Source organism: Dendrobium catenatum, unplaced genomic scaffold, assembly GCF_001605985.2.
Source record: "Dendrobium catenatum unplaced genomic scaffold, ASM160598v2 fragScaff_scaffold_489, whole genome shotgun sequence".
NCBI classification, from domain to species: domain Eukaryota; kingdom Viridiplantae; phylum Streptophyta; class Magnoliopsida; order Asparagales; family Orchidaceae; genus Dendrobium; species Dendrobium catenatum.
In genome coordinates this window covers 183,592-203,076 of record NW_021318951.1, presented here as the reverse complement: position 1 = coordinate 203,076, position 19,485 = coordinate 183,592, and the positions used below count along the sequence as shown (strand labels likewise).

The following is a 19,485-nucleotide window of genomic DNA, read 5'->3' as shown; positions in this document are numbered from 1 at the left end:
GGTCGACCCGTTTTCCACCCGGGTCAGTTCGGGTTCGACCCGAACCCGACCCGTGACCCGAAATTGACACCCCTAGAAGAAAGAATTTGGATATAGTTATTGAATAATATAAATTATAAAAAATCTTAACAATCGCTATATATTGACCAAAAATAACACTATTCTCTTATGATTTCACTTCCAAAGCCTTAGCAGACAATAATTCAACAGATAATCCATCAATCGATTAATGATAATTACCCATATTAATCAGTAATCATAAGCAAATCAAACGACTCCACATTATTCACACCTCATCATGAGATTGAGATCATTGGTCCCCTTCTTTGGGCACTTTTCTGCGTGCCCATATATACCACAGCACAAAATTTGAATTTTACAATATATGGAGCCCAAAAATATAATTAAATACGTTCCTCTCAGCCCTCCGTCCTTCCTTCTCATGCAACGCGAAAAACATCATAGCCTTGCAATTATTCAGTTCCCCGTTCCCAAACACGAAAAATATCACATTTTATCACGCGCATTATTTCATTATAGTACCCCCTAATAAAATAAACAAACAAAAAGCTTTCCTGTAAAGGTTTATTATTTATCCGAGAAGAAAGAAAAAAATAAAAAATAAAAGAAAGATAAGCTGCAACATAACGAATCACGAGAAAGAACAGAAGCAAGCCAGCAAACTTTTCCTTTCTTTGGTTGGTCCCTCTAAATTAGTATTTTTATTTCATTTTTGCCATTGACTGAGTGCTTCTAATCATCTAAGGGACCTCAGCTTTTTGAAACGCCTTTCCTATTTAAGAGCCCCAACAAATTGTGCTGAGTGACAGAGAAGAACAAGAGAGACAAAAAGAGATGATGGCAATGGAGAATTATTTCCTTGCGTTTGGAGTTGGAGATCATCTTCTCCATCAGCCATTTTCTCTGGGTAAATTTTCATGTTTCTCCTAATTGTCTTCCTCTTAATTAACTTTTCTCTTAGTTTCTTTCAGTTCCATCTTCATTATTTGATTAAGTTATATAATATTGTTAATTATGGTTTAGAAATGGAGTCTCCTATGTCGTCGTCGGAGTCGACTGGTTACTTGCAAGATGCGGTGGTGGAATGGAGTGAGAGGTGCAAGCGGCGACGAATAGTTTCACCGTTCAGTTACGATCCTCCAATGATGACGGTGGCGCCGACCGCCGCTGAAGACATCCAAGAGCTTCTTCAAGTAATAATTATCACACCAATGTGATCCAATTTACTTATTTTATTTATGAAAGTAAAACAATTATTTTTTTAATGTACAAATTAGGAAAATTTTCTCATATCTTTTATTCCTGAGTTTTTGTAATTATTATTAACAATTAATTACAATTTATAACAGGTGTTTTGGGGTTCAAATTGTGCTGGGAATACCTATGGAGACTTGGACTCCTTGTTTCAAGAAAGCAGTATTGTCTCAGGTTCTCCCTTCATCTTTCTTTTCTCCGGTCAATTCAGGCGGACATCTACTGTAGTAAAAGATGAATGCAAATTTGGTCTCAAATCTTACTCTTTCCTACCTGAAATCCTTAATATTTGCACACGACGCACTTCCTGTAGAAGTATAATTTCATAAACAAACATTAGAATTTGCTTGTAATTTTCGAATTGCATATAAAAAAGTTTTTTTTAAAAGTTAACGAACCATCGTTTGAGAATTCAAGCTGAGCTGTCTGACATATTTAACAGATAATTAACATAATTAAAGAAATCTAATTAGCTTAATTACTATGATATCAGACGAGAACACCTTCAACTTCTGGGAGGAAGAAACAGAGAAAACATTTGCAAAAGCTCAAAAAGAAACACTCTTCTCTTCTCCATCCTCTTCTTCGCACGAGATCTACTCAACCATTTTACCCAAGAAGATGATTACTCATGATTCCTCAACTGCGAAGCAAAAAGAAGAAGAAAACGGAGAGAGAACAATGAAGAGGAGGAAGAAGAAAGTGGCTTATCCTTTCACAGTTTTGAAGCCAGCAGGGCTTGATGAAGGAGAAGTGACTCTTGCAGAGATTAATGAGAGGCTTTTGATGCGGCCGATGAGGCCGGTGAGGCATCCCGTGGGCGAGTTTAAGTGCATGCCTTGTGTGCCGGACGTCGGCGGCGGGCCGGGGCTTTCCGGCAAGGCGGTCGTGGGACTCACAAGGATTCATACACAGGGGAGGGGGAGTATTACTATTATAAGAACAAGAGGGTGATGAAGCGATGGCTTTTTTGTTCCGTGCTAGTTTAGTTAATTATGATCTTTTGTACAGGGGATAGATGGCTAATTAAGTGAATTGTAGAGATATATATGTAATTTTGTATCTTTGTAGTGGTTTTATATGATATAAATTTATGTTAGCTGATGAACATGCATGAAAGGTAACATACTCTTCAATATTTGAAGCTTTTAATATTTTAATACTAATAGAACTCAGTTTTTTAATTATCATGATAATTGAAGACGATTCAAATCAAATTCTCCATATAATTAAAATTTTGAAGTAAAAAGGCTCACTAGAGTCAAATTAGCTAAAGATGATTAAAATTTTGAACTTTGTCTTTATTGGTTGTCATTAAATTAAGGTTCTATTTGAGAAAATTTTCTCTCTGTTTTATTTTTCAGTTCATAATTTCAATTTATTTGTTTATTATTTTCTTGCTGCATTTTTGAAATTTTTATGATAATAAGCTATTTTAAATCACGAGAATTCTTAATTAGAAAATAACACTTAATTATATATTTATTATTTATTTATTTATAATACTCATAATAGTTTTTTAAAAAATTATTTTTTCCACAACAACTTCATTAATATCATCTTTATAAAACATTAAAGCATTTCCAAAACGAAAAATTATTCTGTGCGGACACCGTACCATCTAGAGGCGAATCAGAACGCGTCTCATCACCTGGTACGTAGTAAACGGGTGACGTGGAATTTTCTGATTTGCCTCCTGATGGCGTCTCTATCTGTACAGAATAATTTCAATCCCAAACCAAACCAGCCCTAAATAGCAATTTTTTCTAAGAGAAACACATATATGCCTACTTCATATATAAAAAAACGAATATCATGATGACCATACTCAAATTTAAAAAAAAAAAAATTTAATATAAGAACTAAGAACTGATTTTGTAGTCTAAAGAGAAGAGATTTGAACATTTGAAAAAGTTGAAATATCATTCTGAATGATTACAATCGATTTGGCGCATTAAAAGTTCGAGCCTGGATATTTTTCTTTTCTCTCCTTCGAGCTTTAGCAAGCTGCCTTTAAATCATTAGAATCAAATTAGAAGATAATTACCTAATTAATTAACTATTATAGTTTGGAGACAGATTGGGTGTTCACGTTCTTCTTGATAATCCTATTATGGAAAGTATATTCTTCACGTGATTAGAATGAATTATTTGCTGGCCATTCAGTCACTCTATATCAGTTTCTTGGAGCAGACACTACAGAAAAATCAGTCATTATTAGCGAGTTTTTTGGGCGGAATTTGGCAAATTTCCAGATGTAATGAGGTTTTCCGGCAAATTTTTCCTGCCGGTATAAACCGCATAGTAAACTAAAACCGGCAATTTATTTCCAACGGTTTTCCAGCGGCAAATATTAACGGAAAGCTCACCAGAAACAAAGCCGTCGGATAGCCTTCGAAAAAATTCGTCGGTAATATGCGATTTTTCTGTATTAAGGTGACAGCCTGACAGGCCATTCAAAAATATAACATTTGATATGCAAAGTATTTTTCATGGCTCGCTTCGAATAATTACTAAGCTGGTGGCCGATTAATTCCTTTTTTTCACACTAAGCTTCAAAGTATTTAAATAAAACGACATGAACTGGCTAGTCTCACATTAATGTACTCCTTGCAAAATTAAGGGCCTCTTTGAGAATTTTTTTTTTGCTGATTTGATTTTTCAGACAATAATTATAATTTTATTTGGCTACTATTTCTTGCTATTTTTTCAAAAAAATTTGTGATTAAAAGCTAATTTTTACAACTAGTGTAATTAAGGTTTTATTTGGGATGAATTTATTATTATTTTATAAAATTATTATAGAGAAAATAATATTTAATTTTAACCTATTGCAGAAAGTAATTTAGTGATATAATTTTTTTTTAAGAGTAACAAAAAATAATGACTAAATATAAACTATGATTGCAGTATGAAAAAGTAAGATAATAAGAAAGCTGTCTCAAATAATTAAATCAAAGTTATTTTTCTCATAACAAATTTAGAATCAAATTTATAAAAAAATTAGTCATTCAAAAGGATAAATTATTTGTACACAGACCGAACAGACGCAGAATATCGCGAACAGACGCAGAATATCGTTCGGAGATCAATCAGAATGCGCCACATTCTAATTAGTCACTTAACCCATCCGCACAGAATAATTATCTTAATTTCTTAAAAATTAAGCTAATTCTTCTGTTATGCGGGGAAATAGGCCAAGCAAGATTTTTTTTTTTATGTACGTGAAAAAATGAAAAGATATTCCCAAAAAAAAAAAATGAAAAGGATTAGTACAGGCAAGAATCATCTCACAATAATTGAGACCATTTGTACTGTTTCAGTGTTTTTGTCGTTTTTATGTCTGCCTGATTCGCTTATCCTGTTTTTATATAAAAAATATCATAAATTATTTATGAATTAATTTTAAATTTGTTAAAGTTATTTTAAGATTAATATTACATATCAATAATTTATATTGCAACAAATTTAAAATAAATTCATTAATATTTATAATTATTTTAAAATAAATTATATATTAATGATACAATATAATTTATTTGAATATAATTAAAATTTCTTAGATTTGTTGAGTTCAAATTTAAATTCTATCATTAAGATTCAAAATAAATTAATGATCTTATTTAATTCATTTATATTAAATAGCTAATTTTTTAACATTTGACCTTTATTTCTGTGATCACGAAAGGTCTCTTTACAACGAACAGACAAATGACTGTGCGACCTAAGAGCATAGTAACTTAAAGAGGATCTTTTGAAAAAATATGATTTAAAATATCTTCAAATGATTTAAAAAAAAATAATTAAAATTTTACTTTAAAAAACAGTAAGAAAGTGATTCCATGGGACGGCTTTTTTACTGTTTCTTAAAGCAGCTTTTTAGTTCAAAATTTAAAATTTTTGAACTAGAAAGCTGCTTTAAGAAGCAGTAAGAAAGCTGTCCCAAATGAAGCCTAAGTCTTACTTTATACACCAAAGCTTCTTAAAAAAAAAAATCAATATTTATAATTTTATAGTCATATTTAGAAAAGAAAATTGAGAATATAGATAGTATGGCTAAAAATTTAATTACATTTTTATAATAAAGTAGTTAATTATCATTAATCAAAAATATTTTTAGTCATATGACCATTAAGCACTCTTTAATGCGAATCATATTTTAAAAAAAAATTATCATGTTTTAAAATTATTATTTTGCTTGGGGTGAAGGAGCGGACTTGTTCTTTAACTTCTTGACAGAATTCGATCCATGAAAATTTTTCCATACGAGTACTTTGTATATTAGAATGCTAATTATTATTATTATTATTATTATTATTATAGCATAATTATGACTTCATTTGTGACAGTTTCTTACTATTTTCAAAAACAATTTTTTGATTAATTTTTTTTGAACAGTAAAAAATAAAAGTAAAAAATTATACCAAACAAAACCAATATCTAGCTTCTCTCAAATACAAGGTCAATGTCCCCATGAATGATATATAGTTTGCTCGTAGACGAAGCTTCTAGAAGGATTGATGAACCCACAGTTACCTGATTCGACCCACCTACAGTCCTCCTTACAGTTGCATTGATCTCCTCAAGGGCCAGGCTAGAGAGTCGAATAGAGAGTCTATGCCTTATAGACAGGACGAGGGTCTATTTACAATTGATATATCATCCAAAAACTATCTTGATCAGGCACGAATCTCGAGGCAAAATCAAGCTGGAAATTTCAAAAATTAAATCCGAGATCACCTGAACTCCAATTTCAGCGAACTTATAGACAAACTGAGCGTCTCAGAAATACAAACCCAACGACACCAAATTCAACTCAATTGGAGCCCAAATGAATCCAAATCAAGGACCCGAAGCGCTGTTGAAAAATTCAAACCACAATTGGAGTTACCAATCGGTTTCCAAACATAACGTGCTTATAGTCAAATCGAGCGTCTCAACGAGAGGAATCCAACGAGCCCAAGATCGTCGAATTCCGACATTATTAAGACCTTCAAATGCCTGACGAACGGTACACGATCAACAGATTTAATATTGTCCGTCCATCCGACCACTCCCTTTTTATCCCTGATCTCTCACCTATTTACAAGTCATGCCACTCCAGAATATATATAAATAGACTCCCCATTTCTCATGAGAGGGGGACCCAGGCAAGAAGAAGAGAAGAAGATTAGGAGGGAAAAAACTCCACATCGACTACCGCCGCCGGAATTCTGATCGGCTTCCGAATGACGTAGGAATTCTGCCCGACGCCCGAATGACGCCGGAATTCTTCTCGCCACCCGAGTGACGCCGGAATTCTGCCCGACGCCCGAGTGACGCCGGAATTCTTCTCGACACCCAAGTGACGCCGAAATTTCGCTCGACTTCTGAACGATGCAGGAATTCTGCTCGACTTCCGAACGACGTTGGAATTCAGCTTGATCTCTAAGTGACGCCGAAACTCTGCCCGACATTGTAATTGGATTTAAATCCGAAAGTGAAGCATTGTAATCTGATCGTCCTAAATTTTAAGGACGAGTCAGCCTCTTGTATCTCAAACAAACACTAATGGAATCATTTCAACTGGGTGTGGCCCCGTGGTTTTTGCCCTTTCCAGCGGTTTCCATGTAAAAATTATGGTGTTATTATTTCTCCTATGTTTGTGTGCTAGATATCCGCACAACGCTGAGATGAAAATTTTCTAACTCTATCGTCGCGTATATTCTAATCATCAACAACAATAATCTAGAATGTTTTGAGATGTATAATTGTGTTATCATTTAAAAAATATTGCAGAGACACATGCCTTCATATTTAGGAGAAATTATTCTGTGCGAGATTATTCGGAGGCGAATCAGAACATGTCACATCACCATGAACATAGCCACGGTACACAAAAAAAAAGACAACTTACCGTCAAGAGGCAAATCAGGTGCAGCCAAGCCATCCAGTATCGAGCTCGATACCGAACAGTACCGAGCCGCAGTACCAAGTAAGGGGTGACGTGGTGCATTTTCATTAGGCTTTGGAATGCATTCGACTTCCGCACAAAAATAATTCATCTTTTTTTTTTTTTGCATGGTCAATGCCTACGTTTGACTACAAGATAATTTATTGCTTTTGATTTTTCTTGCAGTGCCTTTGACAGCAGCACCATACATATTTGCCTTTGGAATAATTTTTTAATACTTTTTAAAATTATTTTTAGTTAAGCATTTTTTTAATTAAAACTTTGTTTCAGAATGTATTGAAAAAAAAATTGTTCCAAACAAAATCTAAAATCTTTAAAATTTTAAACTAAGATTGCCTTAATCAACCTTTTCAATAAGCTTCTTTCATAAAATGTCCACTTATTTCTTAATTTTAGAGAGTTTTTTAGAGAAAAAAAAATCATTTTTTTATTATATAATGCTCAATTGAGAGAGGTTTTGAGCATAGGGAGAAAATTTGTGGATCTAGAAATGAAGCACGCTATATTACTTCCTTGTTTAAGATTTATGTATTTCCATGAGAAATACCGTTTTGGGGGCTAAAATGATTTGGATTATAGTGAAAGAGGATATTTTAATTTAAAAGTTGTGAGTTGCTAGAAATGCCATGTTCTTATTAGAAATTCATTTCTATATTGTTTATAAATTAACTTAATTTCATACTAAATTGCCTATTATTCTCAGAATTAACCCTTCCGTGTTATGTGTTTATTGACTATTTTGAATATTATGTGAAAAATAGAGATTATTGAAATATAAAATTTTGCATCATACTCAATAAATAAATGTCTTATAAAATTAGAGAGACGAATCTAAGTTTTATTGAATTGCAAATTGAATTCATATTACTTTGTACATTTAGCGATCTCTCTGTCTCTCACGATTAATTATTCTGTGCGGGAGCCGAATGCTATTTGGAGACCAACCAGAATATGCCACGTCACACCTGTGCTCGATACCGCTCGGTACCGTGGCTCAGTACCGCTGATATGACGTATTTTGATTGATCTCCATACAACATTCTACGTTAAATCTCCGCACAAAATAATTTCTACTCTCAATAAGATGCATATATTCACTTCAAGCCATTGAACAGAATATGATTCGAACATTTAATTATACTGAAAATAAGAGTGATAGTATGAACATGAAAGCTGGCTAAAGTAGAAAATTAAAATTGAAAAAATAAATAAGAGGGCATGGGAACATGATTAAATTCATCGTGATGCGTGCTTGGTGGGCGAACAGTTAGTACAGAACGTGAAAAAAAATTGCAGTGAAGGCAGCTACACTTTAGGTATTCCATAGGCACACATGGCCGTTACTTCCGGTGAAAAGCATGCATGGCAGACGGACTTTCTGCTCTCTATATACGCCTCTCCTTCAGTTTTCTTCTTCTAATTAATATTATTTTTAAGGGCTGATTAGATGATCCAAGTTTTATAAGCTTATTATAGCTAATTAAATTTTATGATCAGAAGGGTGTGATGGCTTATATTTGTTTTAGATCTTTTGGTTTGTTTTTGTAAGTGTATGGATGATGTTTCTGTCCATGGAAACGATGATCAATAATTTATTTTTAATTGCAATTGCAATAGCACCGGTGTATGATTTAAAAACATGAAAAATCAAATATCAAAACTATGTTATTACTTATTTTTTAAAATTTGAAAAATAAAAAAAATAATGAACTGAAAACGAATCCTAATTTAACAGCTGTGAAAGAATTCAATTCATGGACCAATAAGTGAAGAAAACTGTTTTTTAAGCCATGCACTTAAATGTTTATATAATAATAAAAAGTCTAAGAGCTAGCCAGCTAGTGATTGATAGTTTTGATTATGCTTTGAGTACGATTTCAAATTCAGAAAATATACATAGATGGGGGGAGAGAGAGAGAGAGAGAGACAGAGTCTTTCCTGCACGTCAGTTATTCAGGGATAAATCAGCCTTTAGCTGTTGTAGTGGCAGATGGAAGTTTGCAGACTGGTAGTGAAAAACGAGAGAGAGAGAGAGAGAGAGAGAGAGAGAGAAAGGAGTTAAGCTGAATAAGAGGCAATAAAAAGAAGATAGATTTCTTTCAGATTAAAGGTCATGCAGTCTAACTATCCATCAATAGTCGCAATCAGTCTCAGACGGAAATTTCTCGTTAAAAGCGTAATTTCCCTTAAAAAAAGCTGAAGTGGTTGAATTTAACCTTACCTACTCCTAGCTACAGTGCTCCCACTAATAACACCTACCGAAGTGAACTCCACTTCGCTTTCACCTAGTAATAAACTAAGCAAAGCAAACGGAGATCATCCATTGTGCAGTAGCATGTGTTCGCCTCTCTCTCTCTCTACTGTAGCAGTTCTCTTTTTCAATAATAGGCAATGACCACACCAAATTCAATCACTCCAACTAAAAGTGACAAGTAATCGTACAGGATTACACAAAAGTTGAGTTTGGCGTTGATGAGAGTTTTTCCAATTGTAAGTTAGAGCCCACTCTACATTTTATCAAACAAGAATGTATTTGAACAATGGTATGAAATTCTTTCATAGCAGGACTTCCTATTATGCTTCATGATTTCTTTTTTTTTTTGCCGGTTATATATATATATAGAGAGAGAGGAACGAGATATCCACCAACTGCCACCCTCGAAAGGGTGCTTGGCGGCGCAACTAATCATCGACTGATCTAGAAGAGGCACGCAGCCTAAAATCTCGTGGCCCGCATTTGATTGGGCCCCACTTAAGAGGCGGTACATCTAGAGGAGAATCGAGCACGGGTTAGAGGGTTCCCAACCGTACTCACCCAACCAAGCTAAGCAACGGTGGCTTGGCAGGTTATATAAGACAAGGCAGGCAAGATTCAGTATCATTAGGAAAGGCATTTTCGTCACTTGCTGAATTTCTGCCTAAAATTTAGCTTGATCTCAGACATTCATTTTCATACAAACTAAACTCTAAAGGTGCAATCAAATGACGCAACTGAGATAATCGAAATGCTACTCTTCTTTTGCAGAATACAGTTCTATGAAAAATGGCTAAAGAATGTGGCGAGTGAAAAATTATAGGAACAAGTAGCACGACAGCACTTCAGGTTCTACATTTACTTTTAAGCAGACGAGTACATTTTGAAGAAATATTTCAAATGTCAAGTTACCACAATTAAAAATAAGGTTAGATTGTTTAAGTATTTACAAGTAGAACAGATAAATTCAGTATTAAAAATTTTGGAAGCAAGAGATATATCTAAGATAATGTGAATAAAAGATGGGTAACATCTTAAACAATACTAAGGCTTCATTTGAGGATAAATTATTCTCTGCGGACGCCGGATGCCGTCCAGCGTACAACCAGAACGGGCCACATCATTTTTTTACTTGGTATCAGTGCTGGGTACCGCTGTGTATCAGGTGACGTGACACGTTTTGATTGGCCTCTGCACCATCCGGTGTCCGCACAGAATAATCTCTCAATTGAGACAAATTTTTTGTCACTATTTTTTTCAAGAGATTTTTCTACTAAAAAATTGCTTTAGAAAGTACTAAGAAAAATGCCTCAAACGAAGCCTAACAGGATAAATGAAAATAAAAATTCATAAAATCAACTACAAATGAATAGGATAACACTAATATTGATATTAATAATGACAAATTTCTTGCTAATATATTACAAACTTAGCAATTGCAGCACGCTAAAAAAAATGCTTATTCAAATAAAAATATACTTATTCCTCAATATAAATGTTAAAGGAAACGATGAAATGAGATGATTGAAAGGCGTGTCACATTAAACTTGTCTTGCTATGACTCGTGGCAATGAGCTCATACCTTCGAGAGACTGAACTGCGCTCTATGATATACGTATTGCCACATTGTTACAAAATGTTGCAGGTTGAATATTTTATGCAAGACAATAATACATAGCTTCATCTACGTGGCCTTCCATAAGAGAATTTAATAATGCTCTTTTTGGTAAAAAAAGACCTTGAAAGTGTTTACACAAAATAATTGTATGCAACAATTTTCAACTTTGCACACAAATCAAGGTATCTTGTTGGTGCGTTTGCAAAAGCCTAAAAATATGCCGGGCCATATAATAAAAAGGCGGTTGAAATCTTTTTTGTGCAAAAGCTGGACAAAGTAACAATTTTTCACAACCGAGCAAGATCACTATATCATCTTTATGGAAAGCTGGATACGCCAGTATTATTATACAGTGTGAAGTAGTACCAAAATGAGGTTCGCATCATACCTCCATTTCATCTTGTAGAAGGATTTCATAGATGTCAGTTCTAAGGTGTATTTCTTTGTCACGCATGACTTCCTGCAAATCCGATAACTCCTTTGCGGACAATATCGAGCTTAGTTTCTGAAACCCATCAAGCCATAACCTTTTTGACCTGATTAAACAATAAAAGTTAGCATCCAAGAATAACCGCAAAGCCATACAAACCAATTAATAAGATTTAATCAAGTTCTATTATGATAGATAAAAACTAAAAAGAAAATATAAGAGAGATGAAAAGCTGCTACAGTTTTTTGTTGTTTTATGTTTATACAAGAAGTGGAGGTTTATATAGACTTTTACTTTAGGTCATTTACAAGGAAAATAATCAAAGCCTATTATATTACATGCAAATCAGGAAAGCAATTAACCCATAAGTCATCAGTCCATGTGTTCTTAGGCCACAAATTGACTGGTTGCAAGGTAGCAGGAAGTAAGGATTCCTGATTTGGGAGGAGATTAGACTATGGGAACCACCCATAGCTGACAGGTCCAGATATTAGGAGGCGGCGAAGCCAGCAAGTGTGACAATCAATGCTCAAACTCACGTTGGTATAAATATATCATTCATGAAAAGTTGATAATCAAATAGTCAAATTGTGATTTGGAAGTATTTTAGTGAGGTGTCAATAATTTGATATGCTGTGGCTATGTAGATCATACATATCACACCACTGTCAAGCGTCTCCTTGATAAAGTGTCGGTCTACTTCTACATATTGTATTCTATTGTTTAGAACAGAGTTATGTGCTATAGAGATTGCAGCTTTATTATCACAATAGGCTTTGATAGATATTGGGGTGAAAACTTTAAATCTTCTGGAAGTCTTTTATCCACAACACTTCACAAAAGCTATGCCATTTATTTTTTGCTTTTTCAAATAATCAGGTTACCTCCTAAAAAAGAACTATATTCAGAGGTAAATCTCTTCATTGATATCCCATGCTCAATCAGCATATATGCAGGTTTCTACCTTCAGATCACCTCTGTTTTGAAACAAGAGTTTATTCCCTGAAGTCCCTTAAAGTTATCTCAAGATACAGGATACATCTTCAAAATAAGCAATGTCTAGTCGAGAGTTAAGTAGATTAATCTTCTGACTACTTTTTAATAGCTTCCACGGTCTACTGCTTCATTTTCGGCAGCTGTTTTTAATTGTAAACTGGGCTTGATTGGAGTTTATACAACTTTATAACCAATCATCTCTATTTCTTTAATCAAATCAAGAATAAACTTGCATTGGTTGATCAAAATACTTTTCTTGGATCAGGCAAAGTCCATCTTGAGAAAATACTTCATCTTTCCTTGGCCTTTAATGTCAAATTTGATCGCAGGCTTTTTCTTCAAGTTACTAATTTTAATGAATTCATCATATATCATCAACATAAACAATAAGGATGGCTACTTTACCATTTTAGAATGCTTAAACAACAATGTATACTCGGCTTGACTTTGTTAAAAACCAGGTCCCCAAACAATATTGCCAAATCTTTCAAAACATACTCCAGGAGACTATTTTAGCTATACAAAATTTTTGTCAATCTAGATACTGTCCTTTCGTGGATTTTACTCAAATATGGAAGGAAGACTCCTCTATACATTTTATTGCAAGCCTCCATTTAGAAGTGCATTCTTAAAATCAAGTTAATGATCTGACCAATTAGAATTAATTGCAAGAGATAGAAGTATTATGATAGAATTACTTTTGGTAACAGAAGCGAAAGGTCTCATGGTAGTCTATATACCACAGTTCTGAAAAAACCCTTTTCTAAAAGCCTTGTTTTTGTAGCTTTCCATAGCTCCATAAGGTTTGCATTTTATTGTGAACACATATTTGCATCCAATGATCCTCTTGTCTTTGGGTAGATCAACAATACTCAATTTGTTATTCTTTTCTAGATCATTCATTTCTTCCACCATAGCTACTTTTTAATTTTGATTATTTAATGATTTCTGAATGTATGCAGGAGCTGTTACTTGTGTTCAAACACAAGATGGCTTGACCAAGTATTTTCCTATTTTAGTTGGATTACATCAAAGATCAACCTTAAGCCCTTATCTTTTTGCTTTAGTCATGGATGTTCTCATTAGACATTTGCAAGAGGTTGAACCCTGATGATATTCTTCTTGTTGATAAGACAAGTGAGGGAATTGAAGGTAACCTTGAATTATGGAGGTCAATCATAGAGTCTAAAGGTTTTCGTTTGAGTAGATTTAAAATTGAATATATAGAGTGCAATTTTAGTAATAATAGATCTAGTGGGTGGATTGTAACTTTGAATGATCAAGTCATTAATAAGAGGACATGTTTTACGTATATTGGGTCTATTGTTCATAGTGATGATGAAATAAATAGAGAAATTATTAGCAGAATTCAAGTTGGATGGTTGAAGTGGATGAATGCATTGGGCTTGTTGTGTGATAGAAAAGTCCATCTCAAACTTAGGAAAAATTTTATAAGATGGTGGTAAGACCTGCAATGCCATTAAAAGAGAAGCATAATATTAAGTCAAGTGTTGTAGAGATGAGGATGCTCAGGTGGATGAGTGACATTACTCTTAGAGACATGATAAGAAATGAGTATATACGTGAAAAGGTTGGAGTAGCTCTAGTGGAAGATAAGATTAGAGAGAGTCACCTTAGAGGGTTTGGTTACATAAAACAGCGGACTTTCGATGACCCGGTTAGGAAAGTAGATGTATTAGATTCAGCTTATATTAAGAAAGATAGAGGTAAAACAAAAAAGACTTGGTTAGAAAATATTAGAAATGACATTCCTTTATTAGATTTAAATGAGAATTTGACTCTTAACATGACACAATAGAGAAAAAAGATTCATGTAGCCGACCCCATATAGTGTGAAAAAGGCTTGATGTTGTTATTGTATTTAATGATTCATGAATAGTTCTTGGAAAAAACGATTAAAGATTCAAGACGTGCTCTATGGCATTCTAATAAATTTTCATAGTAAAAGAAATTCACGATAGGGTGTTTGGTACTTATTTAATTTTCCTTTCTAAATATAATAGGAATATCTAAATTGTGAAATAGACTTGGTGTGAAAGGAATGTGATAGGAAATACTTGAGTTTGCAAGTAATCCTATCGGAAATACTTGAGTTCGCAAGCAACCATAACAATAAATTGATACAAACAGTGAGAAAATATACAATACACCAATGAAATAAACTCCAAACAATAGTTTTTATTATATAAAATAAAGCAAGCAAACATAAAGCAAAAGATACAATTGATCCTCAATTCGAGAGGAGGATTGTTCTCTCCCAAATCTCTAGACAATAAGTCTAGAGCCCAAGACACCCAAAAAGACTCCAAGAGAAAACAATAATCAATCATTCCCTAACCTTACCACTCATACTTATTTATAGCATAAATTTTCTAATTACAAATTCCCTCATAGCCTTAGCCGCCCAACCTCCTTGCCCAAAATAGATTAATTCAAATAGTGGACCCTCCCAACCTCTTTGTCAAAAATAGATTAATTCAAATAGTTGACCCAACTATCTTTGGGCAGCACTAAATAGGGGCGTGGGCCCCTATGGCTTGGGCGGTCACATGGGAGGCGGTTTGGCTCGCCTCCTGTACACTAAGGCCGGCCCATGTGGGGTTGGCTAGGTTGGTTCAGGAACCGACCTAACAATACCGCCTTCTCAAAGAACTACATTGTTCTCAAGGTGGGAAGAGGGAAACTGATGTTTTACCCTCTCATAAGGCTCCCATGCCGCCTCATAATCTAGAAGATCCTTCCACTTGATCAATACCTACTTGACTCGTCCCCCTCCCTGGCGTACCCCTTGTAACTCGAAGGGTTCTAGTATTACCTCCAAGTCTTCTGTTAAAGTTACTGGTATCTCAGAACTTGTGGCATGCTCCCCAATTGCCCTTTTAAGTTGTAAAACATGAAAAACATGATGTATGGTTGCTACGGCTTGCAATTTCAATTTATATGCTACCTTTCCAATCTTCTCCAAAACTTTAAATGGTCCAAAATACTTTGGGGCCAACTTCTCATTCCTCCTGTTGGCGATAGTCTTCTGCAGGTATGATCGGAGCTTCAAAAACACATCTCCTACTTCGAACAGAATGTCCCTCCTGTGCCCATCAGCTTGTTTCTTCATAAACTGGTGGGTTCTCAATAGATGCTTCTTCAACTCTTCTAACACCCTGCCCCTCTCCTGCAAGTAATCCTCTACTAACAACAGTCTAAGGATCATTTTACTACTCCGATATCATAAATACTAAAAAACAAAATGGAAAAAAATGTGAAAATTGTAGTAGTTTTTATTGGTGTACATTTGTGCAAGAAGTGGAGATTAATATAGACTATACAATCATTTATAAGGAAATAATCAAAGCCAGGTATATTACATACAAATTAGGAAAGAGATACAACATAGAAATGAAAGAAGCAATAGAACAATAGAAAATTTGTAGAAATACTCGAAACGATGGCTGATTCTTTTTTTTTATAACTTCAAAGCAAAGACAAGATACAAGTGATCTACAATTAGAGAGGTAGATTGGCTCTCCCAAACAACCTAGACACTGCTTGGAAGCCCTCAAGAAGAAAACTCCATCAAACAAGAAAAATATCTATATCCCTCATAACAAAATAACTAATCTTAAATAAGCTCTTCCTATTTCCCTCCCAAACAACATTACAGCCTTAATTAATTCCCTCTCTTATTTTGAATTCAAATTGGAATTAAAACACCAATTAATTTCCCTCTCCTATATCAATTCAAAATTAGAATTATTGACTTCAATTCTAATTAAAACTTCCCTAAATAACTTCTCCTTAATTTCTCCTCCTTTCATAATGAACTATAGCTTTGTTGAGCCCCACACGGGGGGGGAGGGGGGATTCCCCTCTCCTAGGTTCAGCTTCTATTGGGCCAATCTGCTAAGTCTGCACCCCTCTCCATGGTTGTCCCCTCCTGAGTTAAAGCACAGAACTGCTCGTGGAGGTTCATTCCAACAAACAATCCTTAAAATTCCCCCAATGAATAGATCGGATACCTAACCTCCCTCCACTGAGACCAAGCTAGGGCTTTCCCCTCCAAACATAGGCCCACCACCATAAGTTTTTCGTCTTTTGTTAGCCCATTCATAGAAAAGTAACGCTCCTCCCGATACACCCCATCCTGAGACTGGCATCTTTAACATTCTCGATCTCGCATCCATACACAAATGGTTTCTCCCTTCGTTAGTTCCTCCCGTGTAGTGGATCTAATATGATAGAACAATAGAAAAATTGTAGAAATACTCCAACGATAGCTGATTTTTTATTATAACTTTAAAGCAAAGACAAGATACAAGTGATATATAATTAGAGAGGAAGATCGACTCTACCAAACAAACTAGACGTCGCTAGGAAGCCCTCGAGAAGAAAACTCCAACAAACAAGCAAAATACCCATCACCCTCATAAAAAATTAATAATTAACATTAAATAAGCTTTTCCTATTTCCCTCCCAAATAGCATTATTGCTTTAATTATTTCCCTCTTATTTTGAATTCAAATTGAAATTAAAACACCAATTAATTCATTTATTGCCTTAATTAATTTTCCTCTCCTATTTAAATTCAAAATTAGAATTCTTTTCCTTCAATTCAAATTAAAACTTCCCTAAATAACTTCCCCTTAATTCCTCCTTTCATATTGAACTATAGCTTTGCTGGGCTCCTTAAGGGTATCTCATTTTTGTAGGAGATCGATTTCCTTGAGTTGATCCTAGTGCCTAGGCCTTCCAAGCATAGCATAGACATGTTCACTAATAGGATTTCACTCAGGTGGACACCCAATGACGTAGCACTGACTCGGCCCCATAATTCAACTCAAATTGAACCCAACTTCACCAAATCCAATTTAATTCCAAATGTGATAGTGTAATTGAACGTCGTTAAGTTTATTTGGGCTCGATTCAAATTCAATTTGAACTCGACAAGTTCTATAAATACTACATAACCCATCTCACGTTTACTTGGGATTAATTGGATGTCAGATCGAGCCATTTGAAGTCAATCAGAATTAGATTCACTTAAACAAAACCAGATCAAATACTAATTGAACCGACCTAATCTACGTCAATTAGATCAGAATTATCCAATTTTGATGTAATATGAGCTAAATTGACTCATCTCAAAGCGATCAAAATTTAATCGGCATGGATCGAGACACGTCGACGCAAATTGACACGATATCGAGTTAAATCGACTCGATTCAAGTTCAATTTAACGGCGGCGGCTTCGATCAGCCCAAATTGACTCATCCGAGTCAATTAAAGTTAAACCAACATTAATCAAATCAAATAGTTTGATTTACACCAGTTTAGATTAAAATATAAATTAAATTAGCTCAATTAACTTACCAATTTCATTAAAATTTGCTCTCTATATCTATTAAAAGTAATTAATTAAATATTGGAATTTGAATGTCTAAATTAGAGATAAAATAATTAACTCTCCCTCCTAATTTAAAAAAAAAATTCAAATAAAGAGGCAATTCATATGACATCTATTCGACTTGGACAATTCCTTCATTTCGAACGAGAAAAAAAAAGGAAGTAGTTTTTCAAGTGGGAAGAGGAACGGACGAAAAAGCAGGGAACTAGAGGTACATTGAAACACTCTCAGGCTCTCACGCACAATTCTCCCTCACACCGGTAAGCACTATTCCTAAAATCCCCTAGTCGAATTTACATTCAACCCCAAGTTGTGATTTTAGCACTGTGATTTTACCACTTGCTCATCTCATTTTGAGGCATGTAGTGATTTCTCTTCCATGAAGTAGTTTCCTTGGGCCCATAAATTTTCTATATGAATAATAATATAAAAAGCAAGGCCAATTTAAGGTGAACTATAGCTTTATTCTTTTGGAGCTTTCTTGGGCCTTGCGTTATATACTCACATACAAACAATTTTTGTTCATTTTTCCTTGATTAAATAACTATTTCAGAACATGGAAATTTCAACAAAAAAAAAGTCAAATTGCAAGTAAATTTCTTTCCAAAACATTGCACAGTTTGATCAAACTGAAGAATATGTTTATGAAAATTTCACATCTAGTACATTATTTGTTTTATTCTCGCGTAACTGACAATCTGCCTATAAGTTGAAGTGTAAGTTCCTTAAATAGAACATTTCGAAATTAGTAAGCAATAAGACAACGGATGAAGAGAATCGGCAATTGGAAGTAAAAAAAGAGCTTCAATAGCAAAATAAAAATAAAAAAGATCCTATTAGAAGAAAAAGGTATTTGTAAAAATCATTCTTAACCACATCATGTTTAAAATAGAACTCAAGTAAATGCACATTTAATGGCTCAAATAGTGTCTTAATCTTCATCGAGTTGTAACATTAATTTTAAAGAATTTGATCTATAATTTTATTATTTTAACATTGATGAACCGAAAATCATGTTTCAAATTGTTGAATCCCCAAAATGATTTTTCAACTAACTTATGACTTTTGAACTCACCTATCTTATTATCGTTAAAGTATTTCCTACGCTTATTTTGTACTTGTATGTGTAAAGAAAATTCTAAATAATAAGCAAAGTTAATTTAAACATGCTTTGCCTATTAATGCAAGATAATAATAAGGTTAATAAATGATAAAAGTAACATGAACCACGTCATAAATACTATTTACATTCACAAATTTGATTGGAAGCAAGGTGAGTAAGCTGCAGGAGTCAAGGATTTATGATTCAGGAGGAACATAAGAGTGTGGGGACCACAATAGTGGGTCAGTCCCCATGTAGTTGACAGGTCCAGACCTTAGGGCGAGGCTAAGGCAGCAAGGCGTGACATTCAACAATAGGAGCTGAGACTTCATAATTCTCAAATCATCTTATCGGAGATTCTTCTCTTTCAGTAGACTTGTGACCTTAAGCAGATAAATACACAAGCAAGGTTAGGCTGCCAAATCTACTTCCCCCGCT

At 34.2% G+C, this 19,485-nt stretch overlaps 2 protein-coding genes across 3 annotated transcripts in view; one reads left to right on the top strand and one right to left on the bottom strand.

The window, feature by feature from the left end:
* The first annotated feature begins 801 nt into the window (after positions 1–801).
* On the top strand, positions 802–2,383 carry LOC110109548. The gene is made up of 4 exons (XM_020840658.2): positions 802–928; positions 1,045–1,214; positions 1,371–1,449; positions 1,769–2,383. The coding sequence occupies exons 1-4, from the start codon at positions 856–858 to the stop codon at positions 2,227–2,229; spliced, it is 783 nt and encodes a 260-aa protein (XP_020696317.1). The 5' UTR covers positions 802–855; the 3' UTR covers positions 2,230–2,383.
* Positions 2,384–10,998: 8,615 nt separating this feature from the next.
* The window catches only part of LOC110109544 (protein NRDE2 homolog), a 40,483-nt gene continuing 31,996 nt past the window's right edge, over positions 10,999–19,485 (bottom strand). For both annotated transcript variants that reach the window (XM_020840650.2, XM_028694470.1), the window contains exon 11: positions 10,999–11,636. In XM_020840650.2, coding sequence (XP_020696309.1) covers positions 11,483–11,636 — 154 coding nt within the window. In that variant the 3' untranslated portion in view covers positions 10,999–11,482. The remainder of the gene's footprint in view (positions 11,637–19,485) is intronic.

Excerpts from the sequence above, each read along its gene's own strand:
- LOC110109548 (XM_020840658.2), top strand. The coding sequence starts at position 856 with ATGATGGCAATGGAGAATTATTTCCTTGCGTTTGGAGTTGGAGATCAT. Across the intron at positions 1,215-1,370 it reads ACATCCAAGAGCTTCTTCAA|GTGTTTTGGGGTTCAAATTG; the intron begins GTAATAATTATC and ends AATTTATAACAG. Across the intron at positions 1,450-1,768 it reads AGAAAGCAGTATTGTCTCAG|ACGAGAACACCTTCAACTTC; the intron begins GTTCTCCCTTCA and ends CTATGATATCAG.